General features: G+C 43.3%; 2 protein-coding genes across 3 annotated transcripts; one reads left to right on the top strand and one right to left on the bottom strand.

Annotated features, from left to right (window-relative positions):
• Positions 1-1,410: 1,410 nt before the first annotated feature.
• Positions 1,411-9,297, top strand: LOC125518720. The gene is made up of 6 exons (XM_048683548.1): positions 1,411-1,489; positions 6,779-6,880; positions 6,968-7,081; positions 7,164-7,394; positions 7,574-7,758; positions 8,522-9,297. Exons 1-6 carry the CDS (start codon positions 1,411-1,413, stop codon positions 9,077-9,079), a joined length of 1,269 nt encoding a protein of 422 aa, XP_048539505.1. The 3' UTR covers positions 9,080-9,297.
• Positions 9,298-10,301: 1,004 nt separating this feature from the next.
• On the bottom strand, positions 10,302-16,340 carry LOC125525913. 2 transcript variants are annotated; one of them, XM_048690919.1, is made up of 15 exons: positions 16,005-16,337; positions 15,243-15,370; positions 15,061-15,132; positions 14,871-14,984; positions 14,367-14,435; positions 14,219-14,275; positions 13,775-13,828; positions 13,633-13,695; positions 13,480-13,542; positions 13,237-13,398; positions 12,992-13,147; positions 11,042-11,122; positions 10,899-10,960; positions 10,681-10,795; positions 10,302-10,521 (listed from the first exon to the last, which is right to left on the bottom strand). In XM_048690919.1, the coding sequence occupies exons 1-14, from the start codon at positions 16,195-16,197 to the stop codon at positions 10,711-10,713; spliced, it is 1,359 nt and encodes a 452-aa protein (XP_048546876.1). In that variant the 5' UTR covers positions 16,198-16,337; the 3' UTR covers positions 10,302-10,521; positions 10,681-10,710. The 2 variants fall into 2 exon arrangements, 1 of the variants encoding a protein (XP_048546876.1); XR_007291473.1 differs by lacking the exons at positions 10,899-10,960; positions 11,042-11,122 and having other exon boundaries at positions 16,005-16,340.
• Positions 16,341-23,042: the final 6,702 nt, after the last annotated feature.

Genomic DNA, 23,042 nt, shown 5'->3' with positions numbered 1-23,042 from the left:
GAATTATGTGAAAACATTTTTATGTGATTTGGGAGCTGGTGTTAGTGTTATGCCTTTCTCTTTATATAAAAGACTTGATTTGAATAAACTCACACCTACTAAAATATCTTTGCAAATGGCTGACAAATCTACTGCCATACCTATCGGTATTTGTGAGGATGTGCCCGTTGTTGTTGCTAATGTTACTATTTTGACTGACTTTGTTGTACTTGAGATGCCCGAGGACGACAACATATCGATTATCCTTGGTAGACCCTTCTTGAATACTGCAGGGGTTGTTATTGATTGCAATAAAAGCAAGGCCACCTTTCATATCAATGGTAATGAGCATACGGTGCACTTTCCGAAGAAACAATTCCAAGTGAATGGTATTAATGTTATTGAAAAATCTCCGACAATCACTATTGGAAGTTTTCAACTACCTCTAACAGCTGTCAAAAAGAAATATGAAATGCTTATTGTTGGGGACATTCATATCCCCGTTGAGGTAACTTACTGATTTACGAAAGTTCTTCGGTTTCATGCTAATCAAAAGTGGTTGTTAATAAGACTTGATCAACCTTATTAATGGATCATTTTTGAGAGGTGTGAAGTTGATGAATTTAGTAAGCACTACTTTCTGTCCCTACCTTTTATTTTTTGTTTTTACTAGTTAAATAAAATAAAATGTCATGTTTTGTCTGTTTTCTGATTTTCCCGTGCAATAAAAAATGACCCAAAATAAAAGTTCTCAGAATGCCCTGAAAATTTAATACGAATTTTTTTCAAATATTTAAGAATTTATGGTGCAAATAATATCAGAGGGAGGTGCACCAGGTGGGCACAAACCACCTGGGCATGCCAGGACCCCCAGGCGCGCCCTAGTGGGTTGTGGTCCCCACGTGTCCCCCCTCACTTATCTCTTTACACCACATCATCACCTACCTCCAGAAAAAATTCACCATTGCTCTCTCTCCAATGTTCTTGCTCTCAAACCCGTGGATTTCGATCTCTTTGCTCGAAGCTCCATTTCTGAAACTGTTTCAGGAGATTGTTGCTTGGTATGTGACTCCTCCATTTGTCCAATTAGTTTTTGTTTTAGTGGTTTATATTTTGAACAATTAGCTACTCTTGGTGCTGCAGTAGATGAGCTTGCATGTTAAATTCTTAGATTTCTAAGTAGTTTGACTGCTTGCTATGGCCTCTATGTATCCCTATGAGTAGTTGCTATCAATCTTGTAAAGTTTTGTTGAGAAAATTTTGTGGACTAAAAAATTCAGAATTTTTGTTCATAGGAAAAACATGAATATCTTTAGGAAGTTTGGTTCCAAGAAGAACTCCAAGGGAGTTATTGGGGAGTCGTCTGACAGTGATCTCCATAACCGGAGGTTGGCGGAAGTACGGTCGTGCGAATGGTCGCATATCCCGTTCATGGAAGAGGCTGGAATCCTACAAGAGTTTACACAATATGATGCTAATGCTGGCCTCACCGACTTCATCGCAACTGCATGTGAGCAGTATCATCTCCTCACAAACACCTTTGTTCAAAGTTTTAATTTCCTTCCTAGGAATAATCCTCCTGAGGTGCAATTCAATTTATATGTTGAACCCCATCAGATACCTCTTCCTGAATTTTGTGAAATATGCTTGCTTCCTGGTGGTGGTGGTTTGGTAGAGCCTAGACCGGTAGAGTTTGAGGCCTTTTATCGTACCTTGACAGTGGGAGATGAGAGAGAAGTGTCGGCTATCACTGCCGATGGCTTGCATTTTCCAGTTGTTCATTATTTTGATCTTTTCATTGCAAGATGCTTGCTTGCTAGAGAGAAGGTGGGTGAACTCAGTTCACGAGACCTTGATGTTTTATGTCGTGCACTAGAGGGCGACAACACTTATAGCTTGGGAGCTATTGTGGCACGTCGCCTCCATATTAATAAGTCCAAGGATAAAATACATGGTGGTATCTTTGCTACTTGTTTGGCGGCACGCTTTAATGTTGAGATATGCCTTCATTATTATCCTCTACCCAAGGTCTACATAGATCGTGTGGTCACCGATCACCATCATTTTATTGCACGAGATTACCCTAACATTCCTATTCTGTATAACCTGGTCTTCAGAATTAACACTCGTGATATTATTCCATTGCCTGCTCCTGCTTTGTTTGATCCTATTGCCAGGGGCGGATACATGATTATGCCTGCAGATATCATCGCCTACCGGAACAACCAGGCTGCCGCGGAGGAGGAGCCTCAGTAGTAGGATCCGTGAGCTACCACGCCGACTAATATCTAGGCTTCTGATCGACTACCAAGTTAGGCCAAAAGCCTAAGCTTGAGGGAGTACGTGTTTCCACTGACTTTATATTCATGTCCACTTGTTCCATTTGTCGGTGTCTCCACTTTTTCATTGTATCATCCATACTTAATTTTATTTTCTTGCTTTCTTCTTGTGTGTTTGAAAAACCTTAGAACAACCAAAAAAATAGTTGTAGTTAGTTTACTTTCTATGCATGCTTACTTGTAGTACTAAAAATAAAACCAAAAATATTCCCTTGTTCTTCTTTTGCTTGTGGGGAGCTTTCCCGTATGAATAATTTTTCTCGTTTTTGCTTTCCCCTTTTATTTGCTTGTTCAAGAAAACCAAAAACTCTAAAAATATTTCAGTGTGTTTTTCTGAGTTTCTTTTCCTTTTTATTTCAGTCGTACCGAGGAGAAGACCACGATGAAAATGCTGAGTGGCTCTCATATGCATAATACCTAACAAAGAGCCCATTGTACCTTGTCTTCTCCTATTGAATAAAATGTTTGCAGATTACAGCTTCGTACATGACACTCTTGCACTATTATTATTTTCACATCGTTCGGTCGTGCAAGTGAAAGGCAATAATGACGATATTCGATGAACTAGTCGTGGCAGAGAGAAACTGGTATGAACTCGACTTGTTTTGTTTTTATAAATATGTTTAACCTAGTATCCATGCTTCAGCCCATTACAATTAAACACGTTTGCAATGACAATTAGAGATTATAGTTTCTCATCCCATGCATAAGTAGCTGGGAGTGGATAATTATTTATCTTGAATATCAACATTGCGTTAAAATGATTGTGATATACTATGATGATATGGTATCCTCCTCTAAATGTTCGAGTGGCTTGACTTGGCACATGAGCATGCATGTAGTTGAATCAAAACCAACATAGCCTCTATGATATATTGATATTTATGTTCATATCCTACTCATGCTAGTGTCCAATGTTACTTATGCATAATGCATGGTCATGACCGTTGTTGCTCTCTAGTTGGTTGCTTCTCAACCTAATTGCTAGCCTTCGCCTGCACTAAGTGGGAATTCTGATTGTACATCAAAAACCTTGAACCCAAGTTATTCCAGATGAGTCCACCATACCTACCTATATGTGGTATTACCCTGCCATCCTAAGTAAATTTGCATGTGCCACCTCTAAAAAACTTCAAATAAATGGTCTTTTTGTGTGCCTAGATCGTTCATCGAATGACAGGAGGTGGTCAGTATCTTCCATGCTAAGCGGGTTATTCTCAGGTTGAGTTTTTATTCACTCACCACCGCACGAGAAAAGGGCGGTAATAGGGATTCCCAGTCCCGATCTCAAAATGCAAATAGTTAAACAAAATCCCTTGGGACTGTTGTTGGTATGGACAGCACCCATTGTTTCAGACAAGCCGTGAAGTGTGATTGTTGGTGGAGGAGGATTAAACTTCTACTTTTATCGCTTGGGAACCGCCACTAGCATGCTTAGCATGGAAGATATTGATAACTGATGGTCGTGAAGTAAAAAAGAAGGGTGCATGTCTCAAAATATCATTTACATTTGTTTTAAAAACTTGAGCTCTAGCACCTTTGCAAATCACTGCTTCCCTCTGCGAAGGGACTATCTATTTACTTTTATGTTGTGTCATCACCTTCTAGAATAAGTGTCAGAACCTGAGAGCACTGCTGTCATGCTGATGCATTGTGTATAGCTAATGTTGGGTGCATCATGACTGAATCTTTTCTACCATGAATTAAATTGTTTAGTCGATGCTTCAACTTCGGAGGTGGTCTGCATTTATGTTTTGCGGTCTCGAAAAGCGCTAGCGAGATACCACTATTGTCATATTATATCATGGTTGTTTTGATAACGTGTTGTTGTTTGAGATATTTTATTATTGCTCGCTAGCTGATTATGTTATTGGTATGAGTTAATATAATTTTTAAGAGTTATTGTCGGCATGGTTAGTTATAATAGTGGTTGAAAACCTGGGTGCTGTTTAAGCTTATTTATGCAAACAAGAGCAAAAAAGTTCATAAAAGTTTTTCTTTTTCACTTTTAGTTTATCAACTGAATTGCTTGAGGATAAGCAAAAGTTTGAGCTTGGGGGAGTTGATACGTCTCCAAAGTATCTACTTTTCCTAACGCTTTTCCTCTTGTTTTGGACTCTAATTTGCATGATTTGAATGAAACTAACCCCGGACTGACGCTATTTTCAGCAGAATTATCATGGTGTTGTTTTTGTGTAGAAATAAAAGTTCTCGGAATGGAACGAAACTTTGCGAGGAATTTTTATATCAATAAAGAGAATTTCTGGAGTCAAGAGCTACCTGAGAGGGGCACCTGGGTGGGCACAACCCACTAGGGCGTGCCTCCCCCCATGCGCGCCCAGGTGGGTTGTCCCTACCTGGTGGCCCCACAGACCCTGAAACTGACGCTATAAAATTCCATATTTCTAAAAAAATCAGGGAGAAAGAATTATCATGATCCACGAGACGGAGCCGCTGTCGCCTCTTGTTCTTCATCCGGAGGCCAGATCTGGAGTCCGTTTGGGGCTCCGGAGAGGGGGATCTTCGTTCTTCATCATCACCAACCCTTCTTCATCGCCAATTCCATGATGCTCCCCACCAGGAGTGAGTAATTCCTTTGTAGGCTCGCTGGTCGATGAGGATTTGGATGAGATTCATCATGTTAATCTACTTAGTTTTGTTAGGGCTTGATTCCTAGTATCCACTATGTTCTAAGATTGATATTGCTATGACTTTGTCATGCTTAATGCTTGTCACTTTGGGCTCGGGTGCCATGATTTCAGATATGAACCGTTTATGTTATCGCCATTATATCCATGTTCTAGATCCGATCTTGCAAGTTATAGTCACATGCTACATGTTATGATCCGGCAACCCCGGTGTGACAATAGTCGGGACCACTCCCGATGATGACCGTAGTTTGAGGAGTTCATGTATTCACCATGTGCTAATGCTTTGTTCCGGTTCTCTATTAAAAGAAGGCATTAATATCCCTTAGTTTCCAATTGAACCCCGCTGCCACGAGGGGTAGGACAAAAGATGCCATGCAAGTTCTTTTAATAAAGCACGTATGACTATTTATGAAATACATGCCTACATTATATTTATGAACTGGAGCTAGTGCCGTATCACCCTAGGTTATGACTGTCACATGATGAATATCATCCAACAAATTACCTATCCAATGCCTACGAATTTCTATTATATTGTTCTTGCTAAGTTATCATTGCTACCGTTACTGTTGTATTTGCTACAAAATTGCTGCTATCACTGCTACCGTTGCTATTGCTATTGCTACTACTATCAAAACTATCATATTACTGTGCTACTGATCACTTTGATGCAGATAAGTAATCTCCAAGTGTGACTGAATTTACAACTCAATTGTTAATACTTGCAAATATTCTCTGACTCCCCTTGTGTCGAATCTATAAATTTGGGTTGAATATTCTACCCTTGAAAATTATTGTGATCCCCTATACTTGTGGGTTATCAACCTTCAAGTTGCTGACTCTAATCACGCTCAAGGTCATCGTCTTGAACGACGAATGCATTGAAGTGGTGACCAAGTGCGAGAGGCACGACGATGCCTTCGCCGTGAACGTCTAGGACAGCTCTCCGTTGCTCTAGCTGGTTTCGTATATATGATGACATACTGCTTTGCTTGCAAACTGCTATGTTTAAGTGTGATACTATGTTTAAAACTGCTTGTTATGGTTTAGAATTGTATTAATATGCTATCTGTTGTGTGTCATTGGATTGGTCTACACGCCCTTGTGTGCTAATAACCTCACCACCACGTCAAAGAGGTTATCAGCTGATCCTTCGAAATAATATGAGCCGTCCATTTCGAGTGATTCAATGGACTAGATCCATCAATACTACTAGAAAAAATCAGTAGTATATTTTGTTCAAGAGGTAAAACTAAAAGACTTATACAAAATCAATACCAAAACTCTACACGTATTGTGAAATCTGTGTGTTTTTTTCTCTTGCTCTGACGAGACTGCAGGACCGGTTCGCCCGAATACTTTCCGACGGACATGAGATGCAACAGAGCGACGATTGTAGATAGTCGATGGATCCTTGCCGGACGGTCTTTTTGGCTGAGGAAATTACCATGTACGTACAATACATTAATTGATCATTTTATGATACACAAGTACGTACGCATCAGCCGATTGTTTTCCGGCGATCAAGCCGGCGGCCGCGGCCGCTGCACACAAGTGACGCAGGCACAAGCAGACTTCGAGCTCCCACTTGGAGGTCACGGAAGCTAGCTCTGATCGATTGTTGGACATGCGATTGTTGATGACCGGCGATGGCAACTGTACGAGGCCGCACGAGGATGGTCACGGCTAGCAATTTTTACAAATTAGGAAAGAAAAAAATTTGACAAAACTACCCCGCTAATTGACGGCTGAGATGATTCAATACTACTCGCTTTCGGAGGTAGTACGATCTAATACTACTCCCCTCAGATCCCAGTCCCACGCCCCAGCGTCCCCATGATACACGCGAGGAGGAGGAGGAAGAAGAGGGGGAGCCTCTCGACATTAGCATACGTGACTACCTGCTGGGCAGTGAGTATTACCGCCTAGCGTCTCTATATTTTTCCAACTAATCTTTGTGCAACAGCTGATCAATTCTTTGTGCAACTGCGCGTGCAGCTTCAGAGCCACCTGTCATCCGCTGGGAAGAGTTCGACATCGATGATCCCGAGTACACAAGCGAGGACGACGAGCATGCACTGGTGACGGACGACGAGGAAACGAATTGCCCAGGTAGAGCACGCTGCTCACTCACGCTCTGCCCAAAATAACTACCGAGGTTGATTCTACAGTCTGCACTGGCTTGATTCTTCAGGGAAGAACTTCCCCAGGAAAGAAGCAAGGCGAGTGGACGCAGCGTGGATGGAGGCATACACCAAAGGGAACATTGAATACCAGAGGATGTGTAATGAGATTCTAGCGAGTGGAGATGAGAATGCCCTTCTCCCCGCTTGTCCTCTCAAAGTGTTCCCTGAGGCGTCAGGCCTGTGCATCAGGAGGGATCACTGCCACCACCGTGAATACAAAACCCATGTTACTTCCAGCAGTAAGCTACTGTACTTGATGCCTCTCATTCTTAGCTAGCCTGGTAAATAATCTGTTACTATGTTTCAAAATAAGTGTTGCAGATTTCGTGCAAAGTTGTACTAAATCAACGACACTTTATTTTGGGACGGAGGGAGTATGTACATAGCAACTTATTTTTTGCCATCTCTGTATGTGCAGCTAAATCAACTCTTGGGTATCGTGATCCGGGGAAGATGATACAGATCTTTGGACTGAAAGTAACTTGCTCTGAGCCCTATCCGGCTAGTGTCTATGGAGTAGTTGCTATCCGGGATGACTTGGAGCCACTACGGAATCCTGTCTTTAACCGTCCCTGCAGAGACGACGCTCTCGTGATTGACCAGGTACGTAATTCATCAAAGCTAGACTTCTTTCTATGCTCGTGGTGTTATTATACCTGTGTGGACTTCAGTTATCCCTTCCGTCGTCAGAAGGCTACTTTTGGCTGATAAAAGGGTCACTGGGTCTCGAGTCTTAACTAATAAATAATCCCAGTATGTTGTGCTGTTGCCCCTTTCATTATCTTCTTGAGCGCCTGCCAGCTAATCACGTTGCATGTTGTTAAGCATTCTATGATTACATCAACATGCCGTCAGATGTCTGGCTGTGATTCTAAAACCAACAGATGCAAAGCTCTACAGAAACATGCAAAAATAGTCATCTTAACATGCTATTAAATCCCAAGAAGTTGATATGATTGTATCATCAGTAACATACCAAACTGGCCATCCTATATTAATCATATTAATGTTTGTAAGGCTTATTTTACTGACTAGAAATAAAACAAACAGCACGGTATGTTGGGATGTTCATGACATTCTCGGTCTTCCTGATATTTGTGAATGTTTACCGTGAATGCTGAGGTGGTTGACTTGATATACGAATGAGTGGGGAAAGAGTGAAAAATGCATGAATGCCATACATTTGGAATGAAACGAAACAATATATGTGCTCTGTACTTAGAAACAATGCTGAACTTTAATTTAAACATGATCATGCATGTCTTATTGAGTTTATTATTCTATCGATACGTACTCCTGATGTATGTAAAAATGGATTAATCTATCTCTTTGTGTTCTGACATCCACTAATGTTGCTTAATTGCAGGATTCCCTTGCATTGCCTCTTTGTAGCCCTTGTCGTGGAATGTACATATGGGAGAAGGCATTACTAGAAGTCGATCTTTGGGAAAAGTGCGAAGGAGATGGATCATCCGACAAGCGATTACTTCTTGCGTATGCTGAGATTGAGGGGCAGTATGATTTAGATTTGATGATAGATGGGCAGATAACAGGCGACCGTTGCAGCCTGGTCATGGACTACCTGTTGCTTGCAGGGAGTGTGGAGGTTGTGATACAGGTCTTTGCAAAGGTTGAGCACCCTCACCATCTGCGATTCGCCGCATACATCGGTGGCTTTGCTCGTGAGATTGTGCTGTTTGATGGCGAGTTCTCTGGTGACGAGAAGCTGCTCCAGCATGTCGTCGCGGTGAAGGCCAAGGGGAAACTGGATGTTTGCTTGGAACTGGAGGAATCGCTGTTTTGGTGGACTTTTGAGCAAGGAGCTGTTGGAGCTGTTAGGTCTCCTGACGATTCGGTGTTGAAGTATGGCCAGTTCGATGTGAGGGTGCTTTTTGCTCCCAAGGACTTCACTGTGGTTGGCTGAAACCTGAAGGGTAGTGACGAAGACGCCCCATTCTGTAATATCCATGATTTATCTGGTTGGAATTTGAATTTCCTTTGCAAGCCCTCATTTGGCAGAACAGCAGACGTTTGAGGTCTTAATCTGTGGTTTAAATTTGTTTAGCTGCAAAGAAGAAGTTCGAGGCCTGACATGTGTGGTCTCTAAATAATATTAAAGCTGCGTGCAAACTGTTAGGGAGATGGTGGTTGGTGGTATGTTTTGACCTCTGATATTTTAGCTCTGAGTGGTTGTTTGAATAGCGAGTTTTAGCCCTTTTTTAGTAAAATCCAGTTTTAATTATTTCTTTATGAATACTCTGTTTATCTTTACTATTTACTACTCAATCCATTCCTAAATACAAGTCTTTTTAAAGATTTTAATATAGACTACATACGGAGGAAGACTTATATTTAGGAACAGGAGTATTGAAGTCTGCGATTCTGAGTACATTACGGTCGTTCTCTCATTCTGGTCTGAAAAAGATAAAACTGAAAGATCAAGAAATAGTCTCACGCTCCATCTCCCCTAAACCCCTTGCTCAGCCACCCTTCTCCCTTCCACTCTCCCCTCCAAGGCGAATTGTTCAAGGTTACTCTGCCTCATGGGATTGGGATCCTTGCCGCCTATGTTCGATCTGTTGTTGGTCCTTGTTTGGTTTAAAATATTGCGAGATTCAGCATTAGCAAAACGTCTTTACCAGGGGCAGAAGAAGAATGATTTTAAGGGGCATCAATTCGGTTAAGTCCTAATTAGGGATAGCGTTCGAGCAAGTTGAAAATTCTCAGAATCCATTCACTTCACCCTTTATTTCTTTTGCACGGATATGACACGTTCTATTCGAGTATTAGGCTTGAGCAAGCTTTTTGTCGACATCCTGAAACAACAGGTGAAAATCGGTCGGTGCCGCCGGATCTTATTCTTCTGGCAAGGAACCGATTTATAGCTCAACGTTGATTGCAGATCTCAAAAATCAGTCGGTGCCGCCGGATCTTATTCTTCTGGCAAGGAACCGATTTATAGCTCAACGTTGATTGCAGATCTCACCAAATCATAGCACCGATTTATAGCTCAACGTTGATTGCAGATCTCACCAAATCATAGCACGTACGGATTTTAATTACATAAATTGTAGAACAACCGTATCTCGTATAGTTAGGATGCCGATGAGCGAGAACAAAAACTAGCAAGCACGCTGCAAACAAACTCAAGCGTATCAACAAAGTTACAATAAACAATTAACAAACGCCGAGGTTTAAGCCCATATTAAACCTCGGCAAGATGCAGATACATAAGGCCGCTGCTGAAACTAGAGTCCGTACAATAGGGGGCAAAAGGAAAACGAAAAAATCTGGTGGTGTACAGCGTTCCATCCTTCTACCATGAACAGGAGCACAGCCTCATCAGGGAAGGACATGCTCTGATTTCTGCGGCAAAAATCAGAATATTAACATATGCCCATCAATGCATCAACTATGAACACCATCTGACTTGCCCACACACAAAAAAAAAAATGATCTCAGCGAGTCAATCCAGGACTACGCATACTTTTTGTTCTACCGCTGTTAAAAAGAGAGAAATGGTACCTGCAACCCTACATGGCAGCCAACGATAGTTTACTTCTCAGCATGTCGGCGCTTGTGTCTCCTATTGCCATTGTTTCCGTTACCATTACGAGGCGATCTCTTCTGCTTCTTCGTGCTGTGTCAACAAGAGGTTTCAAGGCAATTATGCTATCAGTTCACGCAAGGTCGCAGCGTTGATAATTAGAATTATATTGGCTAACGAAAGTAAAACAAACTACCAGAAGGTATCTACTAGAAGCCTGTACATAATAAACACAGGTAGAGCCAGCAAAGCAGAAGCCTGTAAAAGAAAATATGGGATGTTTGTCAGATAGATGGCCATCGAAGTTGCTGTTTCTGACTATCTCCCAAGAGTGCTTACCAGGAACCAAACCAACTCCTTAGTCACAAGTGATTTTGTTATTTCATGTTGGTGCAAGTAATCTGAAATGGTTGCTTGAGCCTACAAGATGAAAAGATTTTGAGATTTTTCTCACATGTAAACTACTTTTAGAAGTCAACATTGGCAAAGTTCATAGTGAGAACCTTCTTGGATAGTACAGATTTATTAGGTGCAGATATTAGCTGACTCGTAGGACTTCATATGAAAAAGGGCCACAATCAATTTGAAAATATTGCAACAGAAGTTATAGATGAAAAATAGAAGGGGAGAAAATATTACTCCCTCCTTCCCATATTGTAAGGCGTATTAGTTTTAGCACAAAAATTAATGCACAAGTTATCGTTAGTAAAGCCATCATAGCAGGCAGCATACATGTATGCTTTTGATCTTGCTAGATCAAATCACCAGGATCACAACGTACACGTACGTGCTAAGCTAGCACACACGCAAGCAGCTGGATGGATTATCCTACCACACGCACGTGCAACTCCTGCATGTAGAGCTGCTTGGACTAGCAACGACTTGATCGATTCAACTTCAGCTCTTCGGCGGAACTAGCGAACGAAACAACAGATGGAGAGACTTTCGGTGATAGCTACAGGCTCCTGTCAAGCCTGTTAACTTTTCTCTTTATTGATCTTTTTTCGTTGTTATACAAAAGCTACCCTGCCGGTGCTTTATATACACGTTCATACATGGACTAGATCTCTGACTAGGACTAGATATCCGACTAGGACTATTCTAATCTAATCCTATACGGACACAACAAGGTTAATCTCTACAATACATGGCTCAAAAGAAAAAAGAGTGAGGCATGCATGATCTCTTGTGACCATCTCCAGGAAATTAGAGATCCTCTAATAACTACTCCAAACAGGAAATCGACTGCATGTGCCTTGCATATTGGGATTGCATGCAAAAGCTAATACGCCTAACAAAATGGTAAGGAGGGAGTATAATCATGGTCCAGCAAGTTTATTCACTCTTGATTCACAACTTGGGCGTTTGCTTCAGCACACATGCTGGCCTCTGACACTCACAAAAGAGAAAATGGTTTTATGTATAAAACATTTCCACCATCGCATCCAACTTCAACCCCTATCTATTTTAGGGCCTCTGTGGCCTCCTGGATATCCATCCCCAATGGCTACTAGACAATTCTTGATTGTAACCAACTTCAAGTACATTTGCTATCATTTCGAACCTACCAATATTAAATTGGAATGTGCTGATTTGACTTGGACACTGCTCCATTGCTAGCTGGAACACACCCATGACATGAGTTAACACTAAAAGGCCACCTTAGCATCTCCGAGGCATGCTGTCACCACTTTGAATCCTCCAACCAACCAAGCCAAGACGGTGGCTCACCCTCAAGGTCATTGTCCTTCACGAATGGCGAGCAACTGAGGACACATCCAACTGGTGACCACACAGCTACCCCAAGAAGTTGCAGCTAGAGAGTAGACACAAGGCTATGCAAACTGACAGTTGCACAAGGTTGAATTCTGCTTTTTGTATTTTTGTATGTGATTCAGACACTTAGTAGACTGTCAAGGAAAGCATGCAACCATGAGGTCCATGGGCCAATTAATGTGTGTCTGGCAGCTACCAGGTAGGGCACAGAAGAAACGAGTGGACCTAACTGAAAACTTTGAAGATCAGATATCAGAGATTCATAAGTAGACACTGACGGCCATGCCGTCTGAGCGTGCCCTTTCTTAGGTGTCATGTTCCATGAAGGCCTTGTGGCTGTGTTGTAATCTAGGTTTTCACCTGGTTTCCCTCTAATTAACCGGACAATTCTCTTCCAATTAATGAAAATGACGAATATTTGCTTTGTTTAAAAAAAGGTTAGTAAATGCTGACATTGGACAAAAGCTGATGCATACAATGTGAATTATCATGATGAGGAAGATAGTCACAAACCTGTCGATGGTATGTGGTTGCAGACTCGAGAAATGTTCCATACACATGAACTGCTCTTTTAGTGTAAGGCTTAAGAGTACTCCTAACTTTCTCAACATGTGGCTTCGTGACCTCAGCAACTTGATCAATGTAAGGTTTAGAGATCTTCTTAGCTTCCTAAATCAACAATAAGCAAACTATACATCAATAATTGCATATAACAAACTACCGTAATAATAGTAATTACCATAACCAACCAACAGTACCTGGAAGTAGGGATCAGAAACTTCTTTAAATTTTACAAAGTGGGGTGTAATAGCATCCCTGGATGCTTCATAAACTTCCACTGATTTTGCTGACGCCTTCTCCACGTAAGGTTCTGCGTTTTTCTTTAGCACAGCCAGTTTCTCCTTAACAGGAACCAATTTCTTCAAACGCAAGAACATATTTTGTCAATACAAGATAAAGAAACACTTGAGGAGTAAAATGCATTGATCCAATGGCATTACCAGCTTCGCGGTCTCGATATGTGGTTCAGCCCATTTCTTTGCGTGTGCTGAGTTTTCTGATGCCTGAAGCAATTTGATAAGAAACGTATAAATGATGACTTCATTCATGCACTACACCTTGAAATTTGAAGTTAAAAAGAACCTAAGAGGTACCTTCTGCAAAAAGATGTCCATGGCAGGTTTTCCATGCTCATTCCAGTGACCTGAGACCACCTCCTACACAAAATGATGATGGAACTGATGAGGTGAGTAAAAAACAGATGACGGAGGTGCATATTTTGTGGTTCCATCTTACCAAATATTGGGCAGAATGTGTCACCAACCAAGGTGGCAGCCATGCTCCATGTACCTAAGAGAGAGGACAAACCATCATACATTCGTTTCTAGTGCACACAATCAGAAGAGATGTCATCTAATTTTAGAATCATCCCCAGAGGATACCTTTATAGGTATTAGAATTGTGATACATACAATTCCTACTTAGTGTAGAAAAGTTGTAACTACAAGTTAACCTCAGAAATTCCACCACACCGATGAAATACCACAACAAATAATGCCAAGGTGCATTCTCAAGGCATGTAGCTAATGTGCAAGTTAAGATATGCTGAAAGTTCTCCTTGTTGAGAACTGACAATAAAACGACCGAATTGCCACAAAGCAATAACTTCGTAGATCAGCAGAAATTATCATTTTGGTGAAAAATGTTACAACAAGCTGCAATGATGGGACATGTGATTACCTCTGTCAGCTGTTTTGCCTTCGTTGTTGCTTCTAATTGCAGCCTCATCAATTCCTCCTGGAGATGAGAAAGAACAGATATGGAATATAGATAAACCACAGAACCAACATAGGGCAGTGCAGTAACAGTTAGAAAGCATATTGCAAACCTCAGCAACTTTAAGAGCACGCTCCGTTTTCTGGATCATACGCTTTTGCTCGCCACTTGCCTTTTGAAGCTAGCAAGGATAAATTCAGAAATAAGAATAACTCGATCAAAATCTAGCATGTTTGTTCAGTTCAATGGTACTTATCACGCAGGCCTTGGATAGCTTTATAGAAACTAAACTTTGTTCAGTTCTATGGTTATTCGTCACACAGGCTTTCAATAGCTTTGGACATTAAATGTAGACTTTCAACCTTTGAGGTATTATGTTCAGTAATCATTTGGTGAACTATTATTTAATTTTCAGTAGTAGTAGACTTCATACAACAATTATTTACATTGCCATGAGCTCATAAGTAAAGAAGAGAATGAGAAAATACAGCGCTAAGAAAGAAAAAAACAGTGTTAGATGTTATCCTAAACCTACTGTATGAATGACAGATTTATGTTATATGGTCCTAACGAATGGAAATGGTCCAATGGTAAAAAAGAGAAGGACTACACTTACTGACTCAAGCTTCGAGTTCAAATCTTGCACCTTCTTCTCAGCCTTGTTAGCTCTAGCTTCAAGTGTTGTTCTCTGGCTACTTTGTGCTTCGATCTCTTTATTGAGCTTCTCAATCTAGAATAGCAAAGATGAGAAACCACAAGCTCATAATCGACAATTTCAACTGTTATTTAGCTTCCATCCTCCATACCTGCTCCTCAAGCTCAACAACCCGAGCAATGGCCTTGCCTGCCTGCTCCTCAGCAGCCACAGAACCTTTTTTCTGCATAAGGAAAAAACATTTTTAAGGCCGCAGAGTAATGTTTAAGATACTGTCACGAAATAATGCTTAAGAGTTGAGAGGCATCTCCGTATATCTATTATAATGCATACCTGGAGAGATGTGATCTCGCTCTGCAGAGTAGCAATCTTCTGTGACTTCTCCCCAATGTCCTTCTCCAGCTTCGCTATGCCATCATCCTTGCTCTTCAGGTCCTGGGATCTCTGTGCGATGTCCGACTCTGCAGGAAAAACAATCAGACTCCTCACTTAGATGAGGTCATGAGGGTATCTGGAAGGATCATGGTGTGCAATTCATATTGCGCAATTAGTAACTGCCAACTGCCATGGCTTTTGGTGAAATTAGCTAACTTGGCACGCCAAACTTATGCAAGTTATTTTGCTCTTGGTGCAGACAAAATATATATAGCCTCCAACAGACATAATTGAACTCCTAGTGTTACTTGGCCTCTTATTTCAAGCAAAGTACGTCCATTTTTCAAGTAAATTCCAGGCCAATAAAAAATTCACAATTTTACCTCGGCAACCAAAAAAAGCACGAGCGCACGATTATCGTACATATGTAACCAGCCACTGCAGCCAAATAATCCTCCCCAAAAGGTAACTTGTACACAGTAGAATATCATTTCATAATTAAAGGGAAAACCACAGGCTTTTGCCATGCGGATTTGGTCGGGGTTACTCTCAACTCCCAATCATGCATCGTACGACAGAGTTAACCTAGCTCAGAGCACGAATCCAGTCGTCCCCGCCGGCCGGCCGGCCAGCCCCGACCCAATCCCCTCACCCGCCCACATAGAAATACTGATGGTCCGATTCAGACGGTGGCCGGGGCGAGGAGGGCAGTGAACTGACCTAAGACGGAGATCTTCTCCCTGAGCTGCGCCAGCTCCGCCCGGAGCGCGGCCGCCTCGGCGGCCTCCTTGACGCCCGCCGCGATCTCCCCGGGCCCCGCCAGGTCCACCGCCGCCTGCTCATCCGCGGCCACCGCGGCGGCGGCGATCACCAGCGCCACGGCCAGGAGGAGGAACCGCCCCGAGATCCCCATGTCGCCGAACCCAGAATCCTTCGGTTCTATCGAAAGCCCGCGACCGCGACCGCCAGCGCCAGGGATGGGGGAGAGAACCGAGTTGTGTGTGTAGTTGTAGAGGAGGCAGTAGCGGCGGGCGGCGTAGGGGGGTGGGGGGTGCACGGCTCGTGCCCGTTCGTGCCCCGCGTGTCGTGTCGTGGCGGAACGCGGAACTTTCCTTTCCATTTCTCTTTTTCCCGGGCAGGCACGTGACGTGGCACGTGGAGGCTGGGAGGACGGGATGGGACGGGATGGATCCAAGATGCGGGGGTTCGGGACGTGGCTGGGTCGCTGCGCTGTGGGGGCCCGGCGGGCCGTGCCGTCCATCTCCGGTGGATGTTGGATGCCGTCCGGGACAGGTGGGTGGCTCGTGGGCGTGCCCGTATCGGCCACGGCTCGCACGCAGGTTTCGTTGGAACGGCGTCGACTGAATGGTCCTATTTTTCTCGTTTTGTATATTTTTATTACAAAGCGCAGACGCTCACTATGAAGACGCTCACGTACATCCTATCATTATGAACGCATTCGAAAGGCTGAGACGATAGGTTTTGAGATTAACGAAGTCGCCGCTGACACTTTCTAATTGACGGACACCGTTAAACGAATATCATCAGAAAGGCTGAAATAAATTCAGAAAAAATACGATCACACATATCAAGTTCAGGACCTGAACTAGGATGGACGGGTTCCATCACAAGGAACCTATAGACATCTAAATTATGCTCAGCTTTTTTTTGTCTTTGTACGTACTTTTTTTGTTTGGATTTATTGGGTCTCCTCGTATTTTGTCAAACTTTAACTGTCTGTATGACTAGCAAAATATAAAGTATATGCTACAAAAAATATATTGTTAAATTTTATACAATGGTTCCAATGGTATAACTTTCATGACATGTAAGTTATATTTTAATTGGTTAAAAATAATGATCAAATTTTGGCAAAAAAAAAGAGGGGGCTAGTAAACCCGGGCGGAGGGAGCAGTACTCTTTGCATGTTTTGGTAACAGCTAAGACATGTGCAAAAACCACCATGCATACGCATTGCGACCATACATAATAGATTAGGATGGCGTGGAGGGTTTTTGTAGGGGCAGGGAGTTGAGCGTTTGGTAGGGAGAACGAGCCTTTGAAATTGAGGGCGAGTCGAAACTTTTTTTCACTTGGTGGTGACAAATATAGCCATAATTTGTTGCAAAATACAGGATTTACAAAACAAAATGGCATTCAATCTTTCACCTTCGTGGAGTTGGCCATTCGATGCCGCTCCAAGTATGGAGTCGGTGGATTTCATAGCAATTTTTTTTTTGAGGATCAAGTGGATTTCGTAGTTGGAAGGCTTCCCCTTACACACCCGATAACATGGACTTCATTTCTCCTCTCTCTCTCTTGTCCCCGCGTCGCCCCCTAGGGGCGGCTCGGGCGGAACCCTAACCACCGCCGCCGCCGCCCCCTCTCCTTCACCTTCCCCTCGTCGCGGTCAGCGCATGTCGGCTGGCAAAGCCCGTTGGCAGCCAGCGGCGGCGGGATCTGCCTCGCGTGCGTTGGGTGTGCCCCTCGCGGTGATAGGAGGCGTGGAGCTGATGGCTGCGAGATCTGAAGCCGGTGTGATGGCGCGCGGCGGAGCTTCGCAGCGGAGTGGAGGGGCGTGGCTGGGGCTCGCGAGAAGAGATGGTCGCGGCACGGTGACCCCTCCTGGAGGCAATGGCACGGGACAAAGGCGGCGACGCGGTTTGGCCTTGGTGGCGTACTGGTGCTCGGCCAGGAGTTGATATGCTTGCAGCGACCGAGTACATCATGTTCCTCGAGCCTCCGTCGTGGGTATCCCCTCCTGGTCTCCGTGGTCATGGGAGATGGGGGCAACGGAGCGAGACGGATGGGTCCTGTCTGGGCTGTAGGGTCGTGGCACAGTCGTCTGTTGGGAGTTGGCCTAACGGATGGGTGTACGGTCCGGTGACCCATGGTCGGGGCATCAAGGGTGCTTGGCGAGTTCTCGGTCATGGTGGTGCTGGTAGTAGGACTGTGTGCTCCTGGTTGTGTGGGTCTTGAATGGACCCCGACGGCTATGATGGCGAAGTGCTGCGGCGGCGGCGAAGTGGCCAATCTGGGTGACGTGGCCCACTCGCTCCTGGGATTGGTAGTGGTCTTCGGGCGAAAGCCTATGTTCAGAGTTGAATCAACGTGATGACGGCGTCCTCTACGTCGCTATTCTGTTGGGAGCATCGTGCTTGAAGGCACGGTCTTGAGGTTTCATGTTGAGCTACTTTCGGTGCTCGCCGTTGTCTAAGACGATCTTTAGTGGCGCAATGTACGTCATCGCGGGTGAATCCAACACGATGCTTTTAGTGGACTGACAAATTTCGCCATCTACTTGCCACCTCCTTTTAGGCATTAATGGGTGGATGATGCGTCGACAGGGGAAGTTCACCCGAAGTTGGTGTTGTCTTCGGATGTGACCGGCGATGGTCGAGACGTGGCGATGTTGCTCTATTTTTGACAAACTCTTTTTGCTTTGTAGTTGTGCCCTCAGGTGGCTGTCTTTGGACTAGCCCTGGTATGATTTCCGCACTGTGCTCGTTGTTCGCAACAAGCTGTAGTTTTTTTAATTTAAATTCTGCCTTCTAAAAAATATGATAAGAAAAAAAAACATGGACTTCATTTGCCTCAGATCATGCAAAGATTTCTCCTCCTTCCCGGGTGCATGCAAAGATACACCCTCCAAGTCGAAATGGTTACAACCTCCAAGTCCAAGGATGAGATGACCGACGTACTCCAAGTACGTCTAAACTTGCGCTGCCGTCACTGCCACGAATCGAACAACTCGTATTACAGTATCGATCTCCAGCGCATCACACCTTCTCTCAAAGCCGTCAAAGTCTTTATATTATACACACACTCAAGCGAGCTCTCTTCAAACTCAGAAATCCACAGCCAGCAACATATTTTCTTTTTAAATGTAATTTAGCAGCAGGACAGGACCGGTAAGCGGCGGCAGCTACCACCGTCGACCGAGGCAACAACATCCCAACCCCCGACCTCGTAATAAATGACCTCCTCACCCTCCGATAATGAATCGGACAGCGACGCGATTGCCCAGGAATTAAAGGTGGCAGGATCGGGTGGGTGTGTGGCTGGTACTGGAGTACAAGGGAGAGTTCGTTGGCATTCAAGGATTCAATTTTAAACAAGGATTCGATTCGACGGGGCCCGGTCTGGTCTTGACTAGCAAATGCGCAGAAATGGAGTACTACTAGTACAGTACGTGGAGCTGCAATGAATCTTTTTTTATTTCGAAAGGAATGAATCTTATTTTATGTCCGTAGAAACGGAGTGGTCAGTGGTTTGCCAACTTTCCGCTTTTCTCCTTTTCAGTTTGAAAAAATAGCTCTACGGTACATATAAAACTATCCATAATGAAAGTAACATTGATAGTAACATTATATATATCTAGATTAAATAGATGATGTGACATGCAATAAATGAAGAAAGAGATGAAAGTGGTAACATAGCTAGTTACTACTAGTACTATGAGGGCATCTCCAACAGGTTGCATGTTAGTCTTGTTGGTAAAATGTACATGTCATCAACCAACAAGTTATCATACAACTACTCCAATGGGTTGTATGTAAGCTATCCAATAGATGGTGAGACAATAAATATGATTGCTCTTTATTTCACCTTGGAGCTTGTGCAAAGGTTGTTGGTTAATCTACATACAACTTTGTTCTCTCTCCGTATTTAATACATGCCACATCATCACTATGTCCTAGGTGGCAAATTTACCAACACCTATCTCACAAGTGTTGGAGATGCCCTGAGTAACATCACACATATCAAGACAAGATGTGTCTATAACCTAATAAATGAAGTGCTTCATGTTATCACACATATGTTACTCCCCACTGTAGAGGTAGTAACATAGACTAGTAACATTACTAGTTTATATTACTATTCATTGTGGCTAGTCTAAGAGTATTATCCTCTATTCTTAAAAACGGAGTAGTATGTGTTTTCCCTCTTCATGCAATTCTGCCACATCATCAAGTCATGTATAAGGAGTAATTGACAATAGTGAGCTGCTATATATAAACATGCCACGTCGTCAAGAGTTAGCATTATTAATTACTCCCACTCCTATTTCCACGCCACGTGCTCGGCCTCGGATACCACAGCCCAAGAGCCAGAGGCACCGCCGTGCCCGCCGCCTTCGAGGTAGTGGAGGATGCGGCCATGAGCCTAGGCGATCGCGGGCGGCAGATCATCCTTTATCGGGCGGCAGTGGCGTTGTGGTGGCGAGGAGGTCCCGTCGATCCACGCGTAGCGGCTGTGCGGCGGAAGCGACACCGGCTCGTCCTTGACGCGGCGGAGACACCAGGGGATGCTGGCTCCTGCTTCACGCGCCCGCCGTACGTGCTCTAAAGCACATGCTATGCTTAGGTCACAAACTCTCAGAGTGCTACTCTCAACATAACACATCGTTTGGCAGCCACGTCGAACATGTTTGTCAAGATGGTGACACTCTAGACTTGGCTGCAACGTTGCTAATACGCCCCCGGTGTTTATAAATATAACCCCATTTCTATATTTTGTAAAGTAATCGATAATACCAGCATGCAATTTTATCATTAAAACCCATCTAGTCTGGAATAGTATCATGTAGTTCCGATTGGTCATTTGAAGGGCTAACAGATAGTGAAGCAAGCTCCGTAAATATTTTGGGCGCTCCCACATGTTCTTCCAAAGCTCAACTTGGCTCCTGGGCGACTTTGTTGGTCCCTTGTCACGTCATTGAGCTCGATGACATCGCTAGGGAGCCCTTGAGGGATAGGTCATCATCATATTAGTGGGATCTTTTACATTATAGAACTTGACATGTATATTCCGATGATGAGCTTCCTCAAAATGATCGAGGTATTCGTGGGCAAGCAAGTTGAATGCACACCCACTAGTTCATTTGGACAGCTTTCATATGCTTATATATCTAGTGCATCTATTGCACGCAATCTCTACTTCTCGCACTAATATTGATTGTAAGGCCTCTCCATTGCCTAATGGTCAGCCGCTTTGGTGTGAGACTTTTTTAGTTGTCTTCTTATAAAATCTCAATCATCATTTTATTTACCATTTAAGTGTGAATACCAAGGCTTGTGCTATGGGCATTAAGCGAAGTGTTGAGTAGTTGAAAAGGGAGAGTCATGGACTTAGTTAAATGACCAACGCTCTGGGTTTTGTTATGATAAGATGTTTAAATATGATAAAGCCTTGAGCGATTGGAATCATGAATGTGATACATATGTGTATTGATTTGTATTACATGAAAATATTGAACCATGAAAAGCAAGACTAATTTTATTTCACATTTTGATATCACCGACTTGTTATTAACTATAGATTATTGCCTGAAATCACTTTTATCCTAAGTTCATAATGAAGGAAATATGTTGTAGAGGCAATAATAAAGTTGTTATTTATATTTCCTTATATCATGATAAATGTTTATTATTCATGCTAGAATTGTATTAACCGGAAATTTAGTACATGTGTGAATACATAGAACAAAATTGAGTGTCCCTAGTATGCCTCTACTTGACTAGCTCGTTAATCAAAGATGGTTAAGTTTCCTAACCATAGACATGTGTTGTCATTTGATGAACGGGATCACATCATTAGAGAATGATGTGATGGACAAGACCCATCCGTTAGCTTAAGCATTATGATCATTTAGTTTTATTGCTATTGCTTTATTCATGACTTATACATATTCCTCTGACTATGAGATTATGCAACTCCCGAATACCGGAGGAACACTTTGTATGCTATCAAACGTTACAATGTAACTGGGTGATTATAAAGATGCTCTACAGGTGTCTCTGAAGGTGTTTTTTGAGTTGGCATAGATCAAGATTAGGATTTGTCACTCCGTGTATCGGAGAGGCATCTCTGGGTCCTCTCAGTAATGCACATCACTATAAGCCTTGCAAGAAATGTGACAAATGAGTTAGTTACATGATGATGCATTACGGAACGAGTAAAGAGACTTGCCGGTAAGGAGATTGAACTAGGTATGAAGATACCGACGATCCAATCTCGGGCAAGTAACATACCGATGACAAAGGGAATAACATATGTTGTCATTACGGTACGACCGATAAAGATCTTCATAGAATATGTGGGAACCAATATGAGCATCCAGGTTCCGTTGTTGGTTATTGACCCGAGAGGTGTCTTGGTCATGTCTACATAGTTCTCGAACCCGTAGGGTCCGCACGCTTAACGTTCGATGACGATTTTGCATTATATGAGTCATGTGATTTGGTGACTGAATGTTGTTCGGAGTCCCGGATGAGATCACGGACATGACGAGGAGTCTCAAAATGGTAGAGAGGTAAAGATTGATATATAGGATGATGGTATTCGGACACCGGAAGTGTTTTGGGATGCACCGGATACTTATTATCAGGTCACCGGAAGGGGTTCTAGGAACCCCCGACAAAAGATATGGGCCTTATGGGCCAAGAGGGGAAACACACCAGCCACAAAGGAGCTAGTGCGCCCCCCATATGGGCTAGCTAAATTGGAGTAAAAAAGGGGAAGGAGGAAAGGAAAAAAGGAAATAGGATTCCCCCTTCCCCATCTTCCCTTCCTACTCCGAATAGGAATAAGAAAGGGGGAGGCCGAATTGGGAGGACCCCAAGTAGGATTCCTCCTACTTGGGGCACCCCCTTGGCTGCCTCTCCTCCCCTCCAACCTATATATATATATATGTATATATATGGGGGGACACCGCTAGAACACACAACAACAATTGTTAGCCGTGTGCGGCGCCCC

The sequence above is a fragment of the Triticum urartu genome, chromosome 7, assembly GCF_003073215.2.
Source record: "Triticum urartu cultivar G1812 chromosome 7, Tu2.1, whole genome shotgun sequence".
Taxonomy (NCBI): Eukaryota; Viridiplantae; Streptophyta; class Magnoliopsida; order Poales; family Poaceae; genus Triticum; species Triticum urartu.
This window is presented reverse-complemented; position numbering and strand designations above follow the sequence as displayed.

Excerpts from the sequence above, each read along its gene's own strand:
- LOC125518720 (XM_048683548.1), top strand. The coding sequence starts at position 1,411 with ATGGAAGAGGCTGGAATCCTACAAGAGTTTACACAATATGATGCTAAT. Across the intron at positions 6,881-6,967 it reads ACGTGACTACCTGCTGGGCA|CTTCAGAGCCACCTGTCATC; the intron begins GTGAGTATTACC and ends CTGCGCGTGCAG. Across the intron at positions 7,395-7,573 it reads AACCCATGTTACTTCCAGCA|CTAAATCAACTCTTGGGTAT; the intron begins GTAAGCTACTGT and ends CTGTATGTGCAG.
- LOC125525913 (XM_048690919.1), bottom strand. The coding sequence starts at position 16,197 with ATGGGGATCTCGGGGCGGTTCCTCCTCCTGGCCGTGGCGCTGGTGATC. Across the intron at positions 15,371-16,004 it reads GGAGAAGATCTCCGTCTTAG|AGTCGGACATCGCACAGAGA; the intron begins GTCAGTTCACTG and ends TTTTTCCTGCAG. Across the intron at positions 13,399-13,479 it reads ATATCGAGACCGCGAAGCTG|AAATTGGTTCCTGTTAAGGA; the intron begins GTAATGCCATTG and ends TTGCGTTTGAAG.